Source organism: Acanthisitta chloris, unplaced genomic scaffold (genome assembly GCF_000695815.1).
Source record: "Acanthisitta chloris isolate BGI_N310 unplaced genomic scaffold, ASM69581v1 scaffold31430, whole genome shotgun sequence".
Lineage (NCBI taxonomy): Eukaryota > Metazoa > Chordata > Aves > Passeriformes > Acanthisittidae > Acanthisitta > Acanthisitta chloris.
The window spans coordinates 1-19723 of NW_008650462.1; the positions used below are offsets into that span (position 1 = coordinate 1).

Consider the following 19723-nt stretch of genomic DNA (forward strand, 5'->3'; position numbering starts at 1 on the left):
CATGTATGTTATTTCTTGATGTAGTTTTTGTGTGCCGGTTTTTGGGGGTTTTTTCACCACCTTTCTATATGGAACACTGTCTTGAAGTTATTCTTTGCATGTCCTGAAGCTATATCTATAAAGCTTTCACAAAGATGGTGTCTCATTATTGAAATTTCTTCTATGACTTTTGAAAAGAAGGGAGAGTCAGTTCTGTGAAAAGTCAACCTCCAATCTAAGTATTATTTCACACAGATATATCAAACAGCCTCTATTTATACTGTTTCCACTGGTTACTAGTACAAGAATGATCTAATATTTCCCACATCTCTAAGAAAAATCAGTGACACTTTGCTTAAAGGCAAGGAAGATTTTATTTAAGTGACTAATCTCTTATAAGATTTTAAAAACCAGCTCACATCAAAATCTATAGCAGTTGTAGAAATCTTACTCCTTATTTCATATTAAGAAATTATTGTACATTTTTGAATCTTTACAAGTCAGCCATAAGAAATATAAACATTTGTCACCAGATAGAACCTTCTCACTGACAAACAGTATTTAAAAGTGTGCACTTAATAAAACTATAGACTGAAAGAACACCTACAATTTCAAGTTTCTTTGTATGAATTCAGTTGTAAGTGGACTGCCCCTTTTCTCCCCCACAAATAGAAAAATAAGTTATGCAGAAGGCTTGGGGTTCTGTGAGAGGACACCAGTCACCCAGGAATAACCTTACCTTCAAACTTGCTAGATCGTGTTTCAGTGTTGCAATCTCTGGTATACCATCTTCCAGCATGTCACAGCAAATTTGCCTCTCTCTCTCTTCCCCCTCTTAAGTTCTGTATATCCTTACAAATGAAACAAATTTGTTTCATGTTCCCCCAACCCCCAGTTTCAAAGATAGCTTATTGAGATAAATAGGAGTAGAGGGTAAAGTGTAATCCCCTTACCTTGGGCTTGAACTAAAATGAGAGAAAGGAATTACCAACACCTGACTCCAATTCCAGAGTCCATGGCACAGGATTCTAGCTGCTCCAGGCTATTTCCTAGTTCTGAAAAATAGAGCTCTTTTCATCCAGAAAAACGTGTTATTACCTCCATTTTTTTAATGGGGGGGAAGTGGGGTCTGAATTTTGCACGATTTATTTTACTTGAGTGACTAAACATCATTGAAGTCTTAATTACCTGGACAAACCCACAATTTCTGCTGAAGCTATGAACACGCACCATGAGGAATCACTGCTCTTAGAGAAGCTGAGGAGGTAAGCTGGAATGTTTTGTGTTTGTACGAATTCTATCCTGTACCAGCTCCAGATGAGGACGGAAAGTGCTACTTTTCCCCCTGCATGCCTGAAATGAACAATTGAATGCAGAAATCTTGAGTTCAGTTCCCACAGTTCAATCGCTAATCAGAAAAATAATGAAATTGCAGTGCACAATCTCTTCTGTCCATTATTAAGCCAATGAGCTTATCAAAAAGGTGTCTGTGCTTATCTAGTACTACTATGATGTACTCACCTTTCTGTGCCTTAGATGGCAAAGGGAGGGGGAAATCCTATTTGTTCAGTAACAATTGTTGCACATACAAATTTTAAAATCTAAAAATACCTATTGGTTTCAGGTATTATTAAAACCATTTATAAACAAAGTTTTTAGCAAATTTAAAACAGGAAACAATATAGAAAGAAGGAAAAATGATTTTTTTCCCCTTTCTAAATTTATTCCACAAAGTACATTATGATACTATAGACTAAATATTGGGGACTTGCTTAAATACACACATTAGTAGTATCCTGGCTAAAGACTGCAGTGTGCAAATAGGGCAATCTGTTCACTAACAATGACAAACAGAGGCTATTTTGCAGAATGGTGGGGCTTCTGGATTAAGTGTCATTGCTGTGCCTTAAGGTGTGTCTCTTTTTTTTGTGTCTCTGGTTTACTGATAGTTCCACTTCTACATAACCAGTGAAAGTTTTATCGGCTTAGAAGTTACTTCCCTATGTACTAGAGGAACAGGTGAAGTAATCTGTAAGAATTAAGACTAGTTTCATGTAAACAAATCAAATGACAGCTCTCATGAACCCCAACGAACAAGAATTATCAATACTGTCATTTTTACACCTAACAAAATTTTACGCTGAATAGATATAAACCATGCCACAAAACTAAACAGGAATACTTTGGTCAAGCAAGAATCTATTCCAGGAGCACTACTATATGCAAACACTTTAAAATAAAGTTATTCCAAATAAGCAGATTTGGATCAACACCACTATTCAAATCTGTGGAATATTCTGCACTCTATACAGTGACATCTTTTTTCAAACTTACCTAACTAGACAACAAAACTGAAAAAACAGCCATTGTTGGGGTTGGTTTTTTTGTTGTTTTTTTAAGTCTATGGGTTACAAATGTGCTGTGAAAGGAGAACCAAAATTCGTATCTTCCAGTAGCTACACACATACACACAGACAGAACCAAAACACCAGAGCTGTGAAAGTGTGTTTTCACAATATCTCAGATAACTACCACTGCTATTAATCACAGCCATTTTTTACAGTAACTTAAAATGGATCCATATCGACAGGACCAAGAAGTAAATGCTTGCAACTGTGGCTTACTTTGCACTACTTGTACTGCCGCTTCAGCACCCACCGCACTAACAGTTTCGTGTTTTACAATTTCACTTATGCTTCCATTCAGCGCGTTAAAAGAATGTACTTTTCTCTTACAGACTAGAGGCACTAAAGGTGCTGAAATGACTGATAAGTCTAACGTGTGGGCACTCACCTGACTTCTCTTTTACACTTCCATAGCCTATATGGTTTAAGTAAGTGCTGGCTGCACAGAGACTGCTGCAATGAGGACTTGCAGTCAGAGAGTAAGATGCCTGCAGGATCAAATGTATCCTCAGCAAATAGCATGCTTAGGAGGACTGATAATCCTTCCATGAAAACACAAGTAAAACTGAAATTCAATTGCAAGCTGAAGGCCCATGAACCACTGCATGCAGTTTCATGTGGGCAAAGTGTGTAACTAAAATTCTGACCACAAAGAAATGTTTTCAGAGAAAACATATTGAAAAATTATGCTATAAAGCTGATTGATTCATCAGGCAAACCCAAGGGATATCCCCAAGCACAGATGGGGGAAAAAGCCCCATCAAAATCCAAATGAAAACTAGTTGTTCAACATTCATGAGGTTTCCAGCTACTGCCACAAAATAGTGTTGAACTGCCAGCCTAGTTGTGAGATTTTTCAGAAAATCAAGTCCTAATTAGCACAAAGCCTTAAACTCCAAGCTAGTGGCTGTATTACTGTTTGCTAATGTGCTCAGCTGGAACATGTGCTCAGGAGCTAAAGCATTCTCTCTCTGAGCAATAAGCAGTGCTGAAAATACACAAATGCCACATAAGATCACATATATCTGAAAAAAAAAGTTAGGGAAAATATTTTCAGCTCAATTTCAATACCGCATGTAGAAACCTTGACACTGCTTTCACTCAAAATGACACACATACAAGCACATGTGTATTTGTCTTACTACTATTAGCTCATAATATTCTTAAGGGAAGCCAGGACAGTGACTACAGTCTCCAAGAGTAAAAGACAGCCCTTTATAACCTAGGAGATTTCACTAACCTTGTGCTCAGGCACCATTTCCTTCAATGCAGTCACAGAATTACACACAGATCCCTCTTTTGAAAGGAAGCAGGCCTTTCTACTACAGCGACTTCAAATGAGAACTAGCTTTTGGAGTCTCTTGGATGATAGAGGTAGATGGCTAAAGCAACAGTAGCTTTGGACTTTGCAGCAGGAACAGCAATTACTGTCAGGAGACTCAGTGCTTGACAAGAACTTTGTGATCAGTCAATGTTGCTTTTAGGTCCCCTCAGCAAACTTAAAATTTGCCCAGTGAGTTCCTCACTCACAAGCCTTGGATTCCCATGCCTATTTGAAACTAGCAATCAGGAGCATACTAACAGTGAACTCACTGGAGGGAGATGGAGTCTGGTGCACCTGTGCAACTGCCTCCTACTGCAGAGCACAGGAGAAATGGACTATGTAATTAGAATTAACACACACAGTGGGCCAAGACAGAACACAGAATAATTCCTACAATTCTGTGCGTTAAAGAACTGTGATACTACTGGGGAAGTGTGTGTAAACCTGACAACTGCTTCAATGTAGTTCACAAATATCTTTCATTTAGCTTTTGTAGCTGGCTGACTTGGCAACAAAGCATAAACCCCCAACCCCTTGTAATGTATTTACCTGCTCCCAGTTAAGTGTGAGCTACCAAACCTTTTACATCTTTCCTAGATCTTCAGCCCAAGATCACTCCTTCCCTTAAAGGAAGCATTATAAAAAAACCCTGACGTGCCAGAGTTACTTCAGGAATTTTGAAATAGGTAACTGACAATCTTGCCAAGTAATGTCTAAAAAGATAAACCAAAGATCTCATTTATAAGCTATTTTGCTGCCTTTTAAGGCAAAAGCTGCATTCCTATGCCCTTCCAAGAGCATCCTGAACTTTAAAGTTAACAGAGACTAAACTTAGGCTTACTTCTGCACTGTCTTTACAGTTTTCCATTGCATTTCTCACTTGGTTTACATGCCAGCTTCCAAAATTGTTAACCAACTTGTTGAGAGACTGTTTCTGGTCTAGCAAAACCTGAAAGGGGGGGTGGGGAGGCACAGCAATTTCCCCACCCAAACTCCCTGAAATTAAAAACAAACACAAACCTGAAAAAGAAATGTCCTATTGACTTCAAGCTTTCTCAGTGTTTTTAACATAGGAAAAAGGGGGTTTTATGTGCACTTGTAACTTCATTGTGGGTTTTAAAACATATATCAGTTCAGTCATGCATTTCTCTCAGCAGAAGTATCTGCATGAAGAATCTGCAAACTGCTGCTATGTTAAACTAACTCTACCACTTTAGAAATATTACTACTTAGAGAAAATGTCACACATTTTACTTCTAGCAAGCCTGTTGAGAGATCCGAGAGAAATTTATATCAATAGAAAAATGTCTAGTTGGCACCTGTGAATTGGCTTGTCCATTTTTTGAAACTCAAATGCTGTAATTCTGAATGCATGTTAAGACAGATTGTCTTAACACAGCTGTTGCTATGAAGCATAAGAAGGTAAACAATTCACCTCATTACTTTTTTGCCTCCTCCAGTGTAAAGATTCTAGCCAGAATAATGAAAAAAGTGATTTCTCTCAAGTTTGCAGATCCCTTACTAAAAGGTTCCTTTTAGCTTACCCTTTTAGGATCTGACTCTCAGACTGAGATGGTCAGATGCCTCTCCTTCCTCAGAGTAGTCCACACATTTTTTTTCACAGTCACCAAGTTCCACAAAACACTGTGATCTTTGTATACTTGAACATTACTTGTTTACAGCAACACTAAGTGCTCTGAACTGTGGCAGACACATCTATTTTTAACATGAAATTTTTATGATTTGGTTCAAAAGTGGAGTTCTTTCATTTATTTGAAGTCCAGCACTCACACAAAAATGAGTGCCCATGCTGGGGTCTGTTGACTAACACTGTAAGCTGAAAGGAAATCTTGGGTTTAAGGCACCCAAAAAGCATCTTGTTTATACAAATCCTGACCACCTGTTATTGTAGTTCCCACCTCTGCTTCTCTTGCAAGTGTATCACTTCACTGAAAGTGAAGAGGAAGCAGACACGACTATTTAAAGCGTAAACCTCTGTAATCTATAAAACCTGCGGTTTATACTGTTTTGGGTGCAGCTAGTTAGCTGATATCGCAACTCTTCTTCTGAGTAAAATTATCCTGTTATAGCTTTTCTGTTATTGCACATCGTATACCTGTTGTAAAAAATAATCAAAGATACTTCCTTTTGCTTTGATGCTGTAAGCACCTGCAATAGTTTTAGATTGTTTTCAAATTTCCCAATAAACACACTGGAAGTTCCCCACTTGGTGCAAGAAGGCAGATTTCAGAGCAGGAAAGACTCCAAGGTACAGGTTCCCATCTCTATCTCTTAGTTTGAAGCTGCCCAAATATTATTTTTGAGGCATGCTTACAGGCTTAATGGGGTGCACCCAAGATCTATATTCCCAAGCTCCTAGGGAACAGATTCAAATTTGTGAACTCCACCTCGAACCCAAGCAATGGAGGGCAAATGCCTATCGTGATCTTTGTCTGATTCAGGCTGGCTCTGGGCACGCTCTGGCTTGGGGTTCAAAGAAGGTGGGTCAGGTTGCTGTACAGACATAGTCCTGCGGAGGTGGTTTCTCTTGCGCAAAAACTCAGGTTGGGAGTGGAGGCCAAAGCTGCCTTTCCTCAAGATCATCCGAGAGTTGTTCTTTTTGGGTCGTGAATGGAGACTGAACTCCAGCGAGGCCAAGTGGGCTGCATAACCTTCACTGAGGAACTGAAATAGGAAGGAAAGAAAGGGAGTGACCAATTGCTGCTGCCTTGACCTATGAGCAATATGAGGAATTAAGTTTCTATCTTTGGCATCCCAGTTAGACACCTACACAGTACTAATACTCCTCTGCCTTCACTGCCTTTTTTCAGTGACCTGTTCTGTTTTATCATTCAGCAATATGCAGTGCATGCACTTGCAGATGCAACCTGCAACCGCTCGATTCTCTTTACAATTCACCCTGCCAGAAAATGCCTCATTTGTGACCAAACTGCCCTTCTCTGAAATAGTATTGCTGCTCTGTGTGCCTGTGTTTGCAGATGCATTCACATGCATGTGTTTCCTTGTCTTCTCTAGGACTTCCTGACTGAGTAGCAAGAATTACTTACTTGACATTGTGCCTGGTATTTCTTTGTTGATCGTCCAACTATGTAGATCTGGGATGGCGACAGAGCCAAGACACTGTACACAGAAATATCCTTCATGGAACCGTATGCGGCACAGATTTTGATGTGGCACTGAAACAAATATTACTTCCAAAGTGAACGCTCTATTGAACACCATGCAACTACAAAGCTGGTGCTTGATGGACAATGAATATGAGCTCATTGTTAACAATCTCATTCTGTAAACCACAGAAAGCTAAATCTGTCTGCCTGCATACCTGCAAGAGCTACAGCTATGCACACAGGAAAGAACAAGCAGTGCATTTATTTATACGTCATGCCAGGAGGTGCCCTTGGATGTTTTATCAGCCTCCCTTGCTCTTTATAAAGTGAGAAAACAAATGAGGAATGGCTAAAAGACTTTGTGATGGCCAGTGAAATTTACTTTTCAGAAAGCAGATCTCTTACTTTACTGAATGACATTCTCTGGAGAAAGGTTTTAAGGCTATAAACAGGTTTCTAGTACCTCTTGCATGAGATTCCGGAGAAAAATGGTCTTTTGTCGCAGTGGATCATGAACAAGTCCATCTGAGAAGAAGATCATCCCTTGTGGAAAGTTGTGTTGAGACAACCATGAAACCACACGTTGCTTTTGCATATCTGGACGGCCGGTGATATAGATAATCAGATATCCCAGGTCCTGCCAATGCCTGTCAGAAACAGCAGGTAAATTATGTAGGTGCAGAAAGTGAAAAAAGACTTCCCAGTCAGGTCAGCATCTTTTCTCAGCACAGGCCCACTTAGAAGACAGACATTATCCTTCAACAACTGGAAAGCAACATGCCTAAGTCTCTGCTCCTATCAAGAAATCAAGTAACAATGTCTACACCTTGAGGGAGATGGAGGAAAGCAAGAGATTCTTGCACAAAATATTGTCTAAAATATGACAGCTATTAAAAACATATTTAGAACAGACCTTGCTACACTTCAAGTCCTGCTACCTTTGAAACCTTTAACAAGATTTCCTGCCATTTCAGCTGTAAGGAACAGAAATCCTTGAAAACCGATATCCCTACATTCCTATACAAGTTCCAAAATGAGAACTGCATTTCCCTCTTCAGTGTGACATTGACTTGCAAGAATGGATTAAAAGGCCCTTTATATTTTCCTCCAAAAACATTCTTTCATTCATGGCACTTGATATTTTTGAAGTAGAAGTATGTCCTTATTTGAAGTTAGTGAAACACAAGATATACATGGAATCATCATTAATTCATTGCACACACTTTAAGGCCATATTCTCGAGAAGCAGCTTTTAACTTTCAGGCAACTTAAATCACAAGTTTCCAAGATTCCTCTGAAAATCAGGCAGACCTGATGTGCAAGCAATTATAGAAATGTATCTGCAAAGAATTATTTACTTAGTAAAAAAAACCCTCTTCCTTCCTACTAGGTTCAAGGAGAAAGTCAGAGGTTTAGGGTTCAAACCTCACTCACCTGACAACATCAACGGCCCCTGCTCGGACTTTGGGGTCACTTCCCATAATTGAAACACTTGCTGCAAATGAACCATCAATGCTGAACACAACACACTCCATTCCTCGGGGAAGCACAGTCAGGTAACTTGCAGCACTGCTCTGGTCCCCTCTAGAGAGTCAAAGCAATAAATTAATTTAAAAAGCAAAATGTCACAATGTATTTTTTGCATGTTCTAGTTAAGACTTGAAAATGGATCTGTCTGGGTCTACAGCTTTTAAAATCACTGTCAAGTAGGGCTTCTGATTTCAGTCCTATGTGGGGAAATTAAAACTTACACTTTTAGGAAATAGCTTTCCAAAGAGAAATTTGGAAGCTGGCTTTAATTAAAAAAAAATAATCACATGTGTACAAATAACTAAAAGATTTAAGAAAAAAAATAGCCTGAAGTACTCGAAACTACTACACAAACTTTATCCACAAGCTAAACAGTTGGAAAATACAAGCATTACTCATCCCTCTGTCCTTGCAAATTACAATAGGAAGGCCAGGCTAGAAAGGTTACAAAAAAAAAAAAGCCCACCCCAAAAGAATGCAATCATAGATGACTCTTCTCATAGAAAGGCACGTTTCCTCATGGCATATTTTCCCCAAGAGGTCTGGACATCAAAAAATGGATAAATCACAAGGCAATCCAAAGTCCTTCGCATCCCATTACCTCATGTCCCCTAAACAATGCAATCTGAGGATGACATTTTTTTCCTTTAGAAAGATTATTATTTTATGATCTAGAAATGTATATCTGATGCTGGAGAGTCTTACAATATATGCTCACAGCTTAGTGAGCAAAGACAGGACAGTCTCTTTCATTCCTGTTTGAAACTTACTCCTGCAGTCTAAAGCTTGGCTTCTCGATACAACTTAATTTGTGTTTCAGTAACTCTCTTCTTGAACTGACTGACTGTTCTATTCCACTGAGGTAACAGATTTTCTTCTCCTCAATTAACGCTACATAAGATTGTAAACTGTGTTTGGACTTTCCTAAACTGGGGCGTAACAACACGTTCAGCTTCAGCGTAACTCACCCCACTGATTTAACCTCCAAAGTAGGTATTCAGAGGAAGTTTTTGCTCAGTTTTGAAGTTCCTTCCTGATCACAACAACACATCACAGCTTTAGTTCCAGCTTAGAGCTATTACCTGACCACCATTTTGATGGGATACACACCAACTCTCAGTCTCTTCTGTTCAGGTATGCTGTAAGATATCCGGCCACTGCTGTTGGATATCTCTGTGTCAAAGTACACCCACCTACCCGAAGATGGCTCAGTCATTATGAAGATATCCACCTGCAAAACCAACATTAATCCAGTGTGATAGACGGCAAAATACCCACTATTTACAAGGCCTGCCAAGCCTAGATCACGTTAGTATCTCCAACTGTGGCTGATACCGAAAGCTTACAAGGAAGTTTGAAGGAACTTCAAAACTCAGTAAATACTTCACAGAGGGTCCTCTCAATTATCAAATGCTTCCTAACACACAACACAAGGGTTTATTTGCTTCATAATTTAAAGCACTCATCTTAGCACTGCAGGTGTCAAACATAGGCATAGAGTTCATAAATTTGTCAGGGACCTTTCCTAGTTTAGGGAAAAAGATAATTTCAGCTTGCACATGTGTCGCAGTTTAATCCCAGCAGCAGCCAAGCCCCACGCAGCTGCACCCTCACTCCCCCACCAACAGGATGGGGGAGAGAATCAGAAGGGTAAAAGCTAGAAAACTCCTGGGTTGAGATGAAGACAGTTTAATAGGGAAAGCAAAAGCCACACACATGAGCGAAACAAAACAAGAAACTAATTCACCACTCCCCACAGGCAGGAGGTGTTGGGCACCTCCAGGAGAGCAGGGCCCATCACGCATAACAGTTCCTTGGGAAGACAAACGCCAGCACTCCAAATGTCCCTCCTTCCTCCTTCTTCCTCCCACCTTATATACTGAGCATGATGTCCTATGGTGTGGAATATCCCTTTGGTGAGTTTGGGTCACCTGCCCCAGCTGTGTCTTCTCCCAGTCTGTGTCAGCACTGCTCAGGGATAACAAAAGCATCTCCATATTATCAACCCTGTGCTCAGCACAGACCCAAAACATAGCCCCATACTAGCCACTGGGAACAAAGTTAGCTCTGTAACAGCCCAAACCAGCACAATGTGTATATTACATTTTTGCATACTAAGCCTAGAAAATGGAAAATTTCATTTGGTTACGCACAATATGAAATCCAAACCTTGATTACAGATGCAAAACTGATGATCAAAATTTTTTCAAACAATTTAACCAACATGGTTTTCTTCAACTGAAATACTTTATCAAGACTAACACGAAGTGTATTAATACTTTGCTGGACTTGAAACAGGCCAAGTGAAGCCTCCACACTTCAGTTTTGACCGCAGCTCAGCAGCAGTGCACAGAAAAATCCTACAATCTCAGTGAATACAAACACGTGTTCACTTAATGCTTGGCTTTACTAGCTATAAGTCTGGCTTCTGCAGGCACCTATAGGAGTGTCAGTTCCAGCTGTGTCACATTACTACTAATTTCTAACACTAATCTTTACTTGTCCACGTGTAAGAGGAACAGCAGCCACCTAGTCTCTAGAATCCCTATTCCTTTTACCTAGATAGGATGATATATAATTTTCTTTTAGTGATTTGCCAACTACTATAAAATTGTATTTCCTCCTTGCTCGGAAAGTTAATTATCTCCGGTAGGTGGTGCAGCTGGATGGCAGGTACAGCAATCACTGCACAGCACACACACCATTAACCAAAGGAGACAGCCAGCATCAGGAAAGATGGATGAGAGCTGGGAGAAAGGTCAGCTAGCAGGAAAGCCACTTACAGCCTATTTCTTCTGAAGTGGTGGTAGCTAGTGACATATTTCCCCTCAGCATGAGGCTTTCTCTGATACTACACATGTGCACTACATTTGACAATTGTTTCTAATAAAATAAGAAGATTGATTACTCGGACTTCACCTTTTCACCTGTTAAAGCCACCATGTCCAGAGGTCCATACATAAAGCGCCCAACTAGTACCTGAGGACCATCTTCTGCTGCAATGACATCATTAGCTCGGTGATTAGAAGTCACATTCTGAAATAAGAGCAGAAGGTGGCAAGGGTAGTGTTTGATTTTGTAGCGAGTCTACTGTTTCTATTACGTTATTATGAACAGTGACACAGAAGCACAGTCCTGGACAACATGTCTGAGGTACATCACAGTGCACCTTACAGCACTGAGCATTCCCACTGCGTTCCCATTTCAGCTGGAGCCTGATTTCCACTAATGGTGGGCTCCTGAATAGACTTTCCAGTGAGAGAGCTCAAGATGTCCAAATAAGATAGAACACTTAAGGGAATGCCAATTATTTTTCACTTCAAGTGGTGCCACATATTCACATCATTATGTGCAGGACACACGCATTTTAACTGACATTTCTAACTGAATCAGCATCTGAAAAGTAGAGGAAATACTTTTGTTTGACTTACGGATTTGTCTAGCATAAAAGAAACCTCTCTGTGAATGGAAACTTATGGCCCTTCTGTTATTTAAAGAAAGAAATACACTTTCTCCCTACAGTTAGTGATAAACCAACAATGTATCGTTCCTATTTCCTAAGCGTTAATTTGCTTGGTTCTGGATTATGTTAGCAGTTTTCAGCTCTTTAGTAATATTCAGTTATGTAAACTCTTCCTCTGGGAGACCAAATTCTTTTACAATTTCTGCCAAATCCATGTTCCATAGCTGCCAGGAGTATCTTCAGATTTAAACTTACTCTCAGTTTGACATGCGTCCTTTTGCGCAGCCACTTTTCTCTTGGATTGGATGGACTTAGTGTTGCTGGATCCAGGTTGTCATTTTCCTTGAAATTTACATTTTCATACCTCATCACCTGAAATTATATTAATATTTTAATAAACGATGTGTGGCCTGGGGAGTCCTGGTAATTGGCAAAGAAAGAGAAAATTACACTGCTGCCCCAGCTGAATGACACTGCAGAGCCAAAAGGACAATGAAAACAGAGAGAGAGGTACAGACCATATGTTCACATTAATCGTACAAAGAAACAGCTTTCAGTCTGTTGGCCAACACTTCACCTCAAATACAGCTTATCCATTCACAACTGAGCTTGTACATGGTGAAATGTACACCAGAGAAAATGGTGAAAATATTAGGACAGTATTGAGTGACTGTCACATTGCTTACGATCTGCGAAGTCAGTAAACCAGCTTAAGACCACAGAAGCATTTTTAAATGTCCCATATGGGGCAGAGGTCAGACTCCTGACTCCATCTGTATTGATTTTCTGTACATCTACTCAGACAGAATGGTTCTCATCACCTCTTGGATATTACTCACCACTGCAGTAGGTGATAAGACTCAAGATTTGGCTTATGGCTGGTAACATCTAAAGACAACCAGAGAATCATAAAATATCCTGAGTTGGAAGGGACCCACAAGGACCACTGAAGTCCAACTTTTGAACATGCAAAACCTTAATATGTCATACAAACTACACATTCTTACAACCTAAATATCACACACTTACCAAGAAACTTGCATGTCCAACTCAGGTTTCAGGACACAACCCACAGAATTCAGGATCTGTGCGTGGGTTATGCCATATTTCAATTGAAACCACAAGCCTTGTCTTACTGAAATCTGTGGGTTGCACCCTGGGATCATGGATAGCATAAGGCTACTTCATTTTGAATGAGAAATAGCTTAGCATCTCTCTTTCACAAGCTAGCAGAAAATTTCTCAAGTTTAACAGCTGGTTTTCTGTGCTGAACTTTTCCACTCTGGATGCCCTTGCTAGAAGAGTGACCTAGAACCATTTTGAAAGATGTCTTACATGAAAGTCCCTTGAGTAAACCCTTGCTGCATTCAGAGTTAGCAAAGCAGTTGGCTTGCAGCAAATCACAGTAAAGCTGAAAAGTCTGCATGTTTTTTAACAAATTGGCATAAATTCTTTTCACTGGAGGTCATGTGCAGGAATCTATGCACCCACAGGGCATTCAGGAGCCACTAGCCTTAATCTTAACCCCCAGCAAGGGCAGAAGGTCCAGACTATGCTGGAACTAACCAGTCCTTTATGTAGTGCTGTAAGCTCACATATTGCTTTACAGGCAGTTCCAAATGCTTCAAGGGCTTATTAAATTCTAAAAGCTGTAATGCACATACAAGGCTAGGAAAGACACAACAATGCAACTACATACAAATACACAGAAATAACAAGTAGAATAAAGCAGGAATAGTTGCTGACAAGCAACTGGACTCAGGAAGGTACTTGAAAGGAAAGATGGGAGAATGTTCTGATGAATTTAATGCAAAAAGCATCCTGAGAGAGAAGAAAAGAGCTGTAAGAGAGTTGCCAAGGAGAGTAGAAACATCTATGTACAATTGTCTAGGGCCTTTGGACAGAAAAAAACCAGAGATTTGCATCCTGTCACTTGTAGCAGAAACTGCTCCTCTACTTTGCGATGAGCATCAAATAGGATTCCTCTGCTGGACTGTTCCTGCTCATGGAAAAACTCTTCAGTGACTTTTGCTTTGCATTGATTATGGTGACGCTAGTTCTAAACAAAATTTTTTTTATTAGGATGCTCTGAAAGGACAGCAAGAGGTTGAAAGAATCTTAGAATTTCAGCAATTAAAAACAGCAACCACAAAACAGGTTATCTGCCGCATACACACTCCACTCAGACTGCCACAGAAAGATGGGGGCTTGTACATTTGCAGAGCCTGATCCAGCAGCAGTTGTGGACTGGAGGGAATTCAGCCACAGAGCTACCAGGTGAGCCTCCAGGGAACTAACACCACTGGCACCAGCACTGGGAGCAGGAGCTGGAGAGAGTCAGCACTCAGAGACCTGCTAAAAGGAGCTGCAAGAGAGGCAGGCGCACTGACATCTGCCAAACACACTGATTCTTGGGTTAATCCAAATTAAACTGCTTGTGACTGGGTTTTGTGTGAGAGTCACTCTGGGTTCTTGGAAGGACACTTATTCTGCAAGTTCTACTTGAACACCACTTCATTTTTTTTGCTATCCCAGGTGAGATTTGTCAGCCTCTCCCCTTCCTCTATGGGTAAGAGCACTGCATTATCTCTAAGTCACAGAGCTGCTGCCTAATTACTGACACAGTAGGAACAACAGACTCATCGTATGACTCAAATAAATTCTGAGGATACAGTACACACAATGCCTCAAAAGACTGCTGGTAAAGGAGCGAAGATTTTCTTATGGAAGCAGTACTTTCAAACTGCTGGTTTCCATCAGATGTAATACTAATAATTTCATATTTAGTATGGAGATACGTAATTATCTAAGGCTGGAGAGAGCCTGTTCCTTCAAAAACAGGAGGAAATTAATACATAATACAGGTTTATACTGATCTGGGGCATATGAGAGGTGAGTAAGGTATGCATAACAATGCAATATTCCCAGTCACAAAGTCAGCAGTGCTAATGGTAGGCTCACTGTCCCCTTCACCTCTACAATAAATCCACATCTGTCATTCCTACATACAGTTGTATGTGATGCAATCTAGCCATCTAACCGAACTAAAGATTAAAAGACTGACCCTTGGAAGATGCAAATAACAATTAAAGGTTATATGTTGCGGAGATAAAAAAATGCAGAGATCAACGACCTGTCTCAAAATGAAGGCCACAACGTCTGTTGATTCCCAGTAGCTGGCATGGAAGAGATGTGGCAGGGCCACAGTTGGAAAGGCCGTCAGTACATCTGGACAATACAAGGCATAATCTATGCGTTTTGTTCCCCACCACTTTGCAGTAACTACAGAAAAAAAAGAAGCAAAACAGCGTAACATTTCTGTAACTTAATAAATCTCTTGCTGTCATTATGTTTAAGCTAGATAATTAAGTCTCCTGCTTCTTTAATCTTGACATTTTGAGTCTGTTAAAGGCAACAAAAACACAAAAGTACTGTTTTCTCCAACTGCATTGTCACTTCACTGTCCACAATCTAAACAGCACTTTTAATTAGGGGTAACAAACCTTACCTATCTATATTTCTTCATACCTGGAACATGCTTGTAAACCCCTGCTACTATAAAGCTCTTATGACTATTTATTAGTGGCACCTTAATACAGAACTGTGACTTCACTTCTATTACATTATCGACTTAATTACAAACAGAAAAAGAAGACAAAATGTGTTATATGAAATTGTGGGAACTTGGGCTGTTCTCATTCTCCCCAAATTTCCAAGCAGATACTTTTCATAATAAAACTTTTCACAGAAATGATGTGGAGGAAAGGATTGTTGCCATATCCAACAGCACATGGCACCAAGGCTTCACTCACTGTTGGTGAGGCATGCTGATGGTAAGCTTTCTGTTGACCCTGAGTTTTCACTGTTTGTGCTGCCCAAGCTCAACTTTCTTGTTTTCCCTTGTGGTTGATCAGGTGCATTTGGAGATCCAGGACTCTCCTGAGAGAAAGGCATGTTCAAAGAGCTGTTCTCAAGGAACAGAGCACTGTGGTTGTGGAGAGCATCACCTGCAGGTTACAGAAATGAAAATAACAGAAGCAAAATGGGTTGAACAACATGACTTTGAAACTAGTGTTTGCATGTAGATGCTAATGAGCATTTGTCTTACTGACTTTCAATGCAATGAATACCCTCAATCATGCACAGAAGAGAAGACAATAACAAGTTGCTGCTTTCAAGGATACCATTCAGAAAAAAACCCAAACTGGAAGAGTAAGTGTTTACAGATTATCAGAACTGGTAAAACAATTCATCCTTATGTGAAAAGAATAGCAGTATAGCTCCCTAAAATCTCTTCCATTCTAAAAAGGAGACTTGGTCAGAAAGATTCTGGCTTGTTTCAACATAAATCTGAATATCTCAGCTGTAAGAGACAACACAGGGAGCTGCCCTGCAACTGGATCAGAGAAACAATTACATTCTACACTTTATGATGGGTACGTAGCTTGGACAGAGTATGTTCTAATGCCGTTTCCATGGAAACATGTGGTTTGAGTTTTCACTAAAAAACCTGCAGTGCACTCTTCTTTCAAAGGAATCTTACTGACACGTATATAGAATAGCTATGTGTGGCTACAGGAGAGCTTGATGGAGGTGAAAAGAATGAAAGGATAATTTTATTACTTCCCTTGTCTCAGGCAAACTATACAGACCAACACAGTGAACTGAAAAGGAAACACAGTGCTGCTTTCCTGTTACTTGTCTCACAAGGCAAGGCAGTATTATATGCTTTTCATAATGAAAGCAGCAGCACAAAGAAGTAAAAGCTTTGATTCTATGTCATACTAAATACTGAGCATCTAGGCACCTGGTCCTTCTGACAACAAACCCCAAATCACGTGGCCTAAAATAGCACAGCAAATCAGTTCACTGAAGAAAGCAGCAGAATCCATGGACATAAGCAGTCAGGAACAGGTAAACTGCCAAATTGCACTCCACTAGGGGACTATCTGAACCAGAACCCTGATCCAAACATCGGCCAGTAGGAAATTCCACAGAACAAGGTACAATGAGTTCCACAGATGAGAGCTGTTCCCCCATGAAGCGCTTTACGATTGGAAGCGTTTGGATGCGTACATTTTGCTTTCCTTCCTAAAGGATTCACTGAAATAAAAAGAGTTGTGCTTTTAAAATAAATGTTCTGCTTCTGAATGGTGGTTGTTCTGCCGAAACAGTTGCAAACTGACCCAAATCTAATCCTTCCTTCCCCATTATAATTTTTCAAGAGTTTTGCTTTTTCATTCCCACTAAAATGGAGACAGAGAGACAAGTAAAAATATTAATTTTGCACAGAATGGAAAGCATGTTGTCAGCCAATGTATCTGTTAGCTTTTTTCAGATTACTGACAAGCTTAAGACAAGCTTGGTAAGGAGTCTGGTGCCTTGAAACCTGTTGCTTATTTTGTAATACTGTTATTCTAAACTCAGTAACCCTTCTCCCTATTAGAGATCAAATCAATAAAATGGAAAGCATTTTTAGCCTCTCTCAGAGGTTTTCTTCTCCTACTTCTCTTTATTATTAACAGGTTAAATTATTATTATTATCCTCATCATCATATTTATTAGTATCTTTATTTTAAACATGTAGTGCAGCCTGTCTTCATCTCTGTAGGCCCTATCTTTGTTGAATTGTAAAGGAGGACAGAAAGTACCAGTAAGATACTAATAAAATACACATAATACTATTTTTTGCTAAAATCCCTGTGCTCAGCTTTTGACTAGGGCAGATTACTTGCATATTTAAAGACGCAAATACACTTGGCATTTAAATAACTGAAATGGATACTTCTCACCCAAATCAACCTTTCCTGTGGCTCTGAGAGTCACTAAAGGTTATAATTTGTCCTACTAATCTAAATTTACTGGCACGCTTGATAATAACTAAAATAAAGGCAGATCATTTTACAGAGTCTCATCTTGGATCATTATGACAGATACAGCCAATACAAAGAAGCAAAGCAGATTCCTCAAAGCCACACAGTAACTGCCTCCAGATGAAACCAACAATACTTTCCTTTCCCTGCTCTGTATGCCTGGCAGTGCTTTCAATGCAGTTTCTTCTACTTTCATTTGTCTGTATATCACATTCCAAAAGCTGGACTTAAATCATGCCTCAAACACATTTGTTTTATTAAGCTATTGTATCAATAACCTAGTAATGGCATCATGTCCACCTTAGGAACTGTAGCAGCAGGAGAGAGAGTTAAAACTGACCAAGTCATTCACAGAAAGAGGAACAAGTCTCTAGTCTAGTCCAGTCTCTAATTGTCAAAACTGAGTCAGCTTTCATCCTCATTAAGCTCTTAATAAATCAATCCATCACACACACAAAGAATACCATATTATTACACACTGAATGACCCCGAGGGCGGATAATTATTGATGCCTGCTGGGCAGAGAAGGCAATTGTCTAGATAAATGTGCACCCTGCTCTTAAAGTCCTGCCATTTAAGTCTTAAATGTTTCCTGAATCTCAATGGAAAAAGTAAAACAAAACCTTCAAGATAAATCCTAAGCACAGAACATCTGAGAACTGAAAGACAGCTGTAGACATACTCACACCCCACCCCTACCATTTTCATAGTCTCCAGCCTGTGTTATTGCTGAACTGTTCCTATGAATCCTATGGAGAAACTCTTTTCTAGTAGTAAATTTTGTGTTAGGCACCTTCCAGATCAGATATTTTTTTCACTGTATCAGGAATGTCAGGTAGACAACAGAATTGCTCTTATTTTAACCATCGGTTCTCATGAGAAAAGAAACAACGTGCTTAATGATGTGAAAGATTATCAGAAAAGGCTGTTTTGGGCAGTGCATAATAATTAAGAGTTCGGTGTAACTAGGTATCATCAAAATTGATTAGTAAACTACCATTCCATTTGACACCACAAGCCTCTCATTTTAAGTAGTACTTCCACAAGCCCAGGTATCAGAGAAAGGAAAAAAAAAGTACACAGTCACTTGAATTAATCCTCTGTGAATGCAGAAACTTAAATTCCAGAAGGACCTAAAAGTGCCTGCATTTAAACGGGAGGATTTCACATTCACTGAACTATAACACAATTTAGGTGTCAAGCAGGCAATGATTTAACTCTGAGTAGAGGTTTAAATACAAAACCGTACCATAGAACATTTGCTGATCATTAGCACTCTAAAATTAGGAATTTTTATCTTATAACACATCCAACAGACAGGGTTTCCAGATTTACATGCTCTGTAAGGGAATCTTCTGCCCCAGTGCCTTAGATAAACCCAAAGAGAACACCAGTAGTTTCCAAATCACTTTTAAAGCCTTCGCTATAAGAACCACTGAAAGGGCTTACCTTAACATAACAAAGCGGTAAAATGTGCCAACAAAAGGTTTTCCATTTGAAAAGGAGCCTAAGGAAACTATTCTTCCTATGACAGTTATTTAAAGGAGAGTTCAGCTTTACAAGACAAGTTAGCCTTGTGGCTAACTAACCAACAGAATTTCCAAGGTCACAGTCAGGCTTTACAGTAACTCCAACTCAGAAAACAAAGCAGGGTAGGCATTTCCATTGAAAGAAAACTCAGGTGAGGAGGAGAGAGCACATAATCCCTAGTCTGGACTGTCCCTCACCTTAGCTACTCCTTAAATCAATTCATGAGGAACAGCCAGATCTTCACTTGTTTCAGTGAAGCCAACACCTAGAAACAAACCCTCTGCAACTTAAGGTGAACTGCTCCTTTTCAAGCTGATTTGCATCCAATGTACACCATATTTGAGCAGACAAAAGAAAGGAGTAGTGTGTACCCTACTGCACAGAACTGGTTCCCAAACAATTCTCCTACCTCCAACAAATAGAAGACATTGCCAGTTTACTGTATTTGCCTCCAAACCGCAAAGTCTGAATCCTGAGAAATCTCTTCAAAT

The 19723-nt window shown here is 39.7% G+C and overlaps 1 protein-coding gene across 1 annotated transcript in view; it reads right to left on the bottom strand.

Annotated features, from left to right (window-relative positions):
• Positions 1-5850: 5850 nt before the first annotated feature.
• Positions 5851-19723, bottom strand: part of PITPNM3 (PITPNM family member 3) — a gene marked incomplete at its 5' end in the record, with an annotated part of 30793 nt that continues 16920 nt past the window's right edge. The window contains 9 exons of the mRNA XM_009085192.1: positions 5851-6393; positions 6777-6905; positions 7300-7483; positions 8271-8420; positions 9449-9597; positions 11286-11402; positions 12085-12201; positions 14963-15111; positions 15642-15836. Coding sequence (XP_009083440.1) covers positions 6085-6393; positions 6777-6905; positions 7300-7483; positions 8271-8420; positions 9449-9597; positions 11286-11402; positions 12085-12201; positions 14963-15111; positions 15642-15836 — 1499 coding nt within the window. The remainder of the gene's footprint in view (positions 6394-6776; positions 6906-7299; positions 7484-8270; positions 8421-9448; positions 9598-11285; positions 11403-12084; positions 12202-14962; positions 15112-15641; positions 15837-19723) is intronic.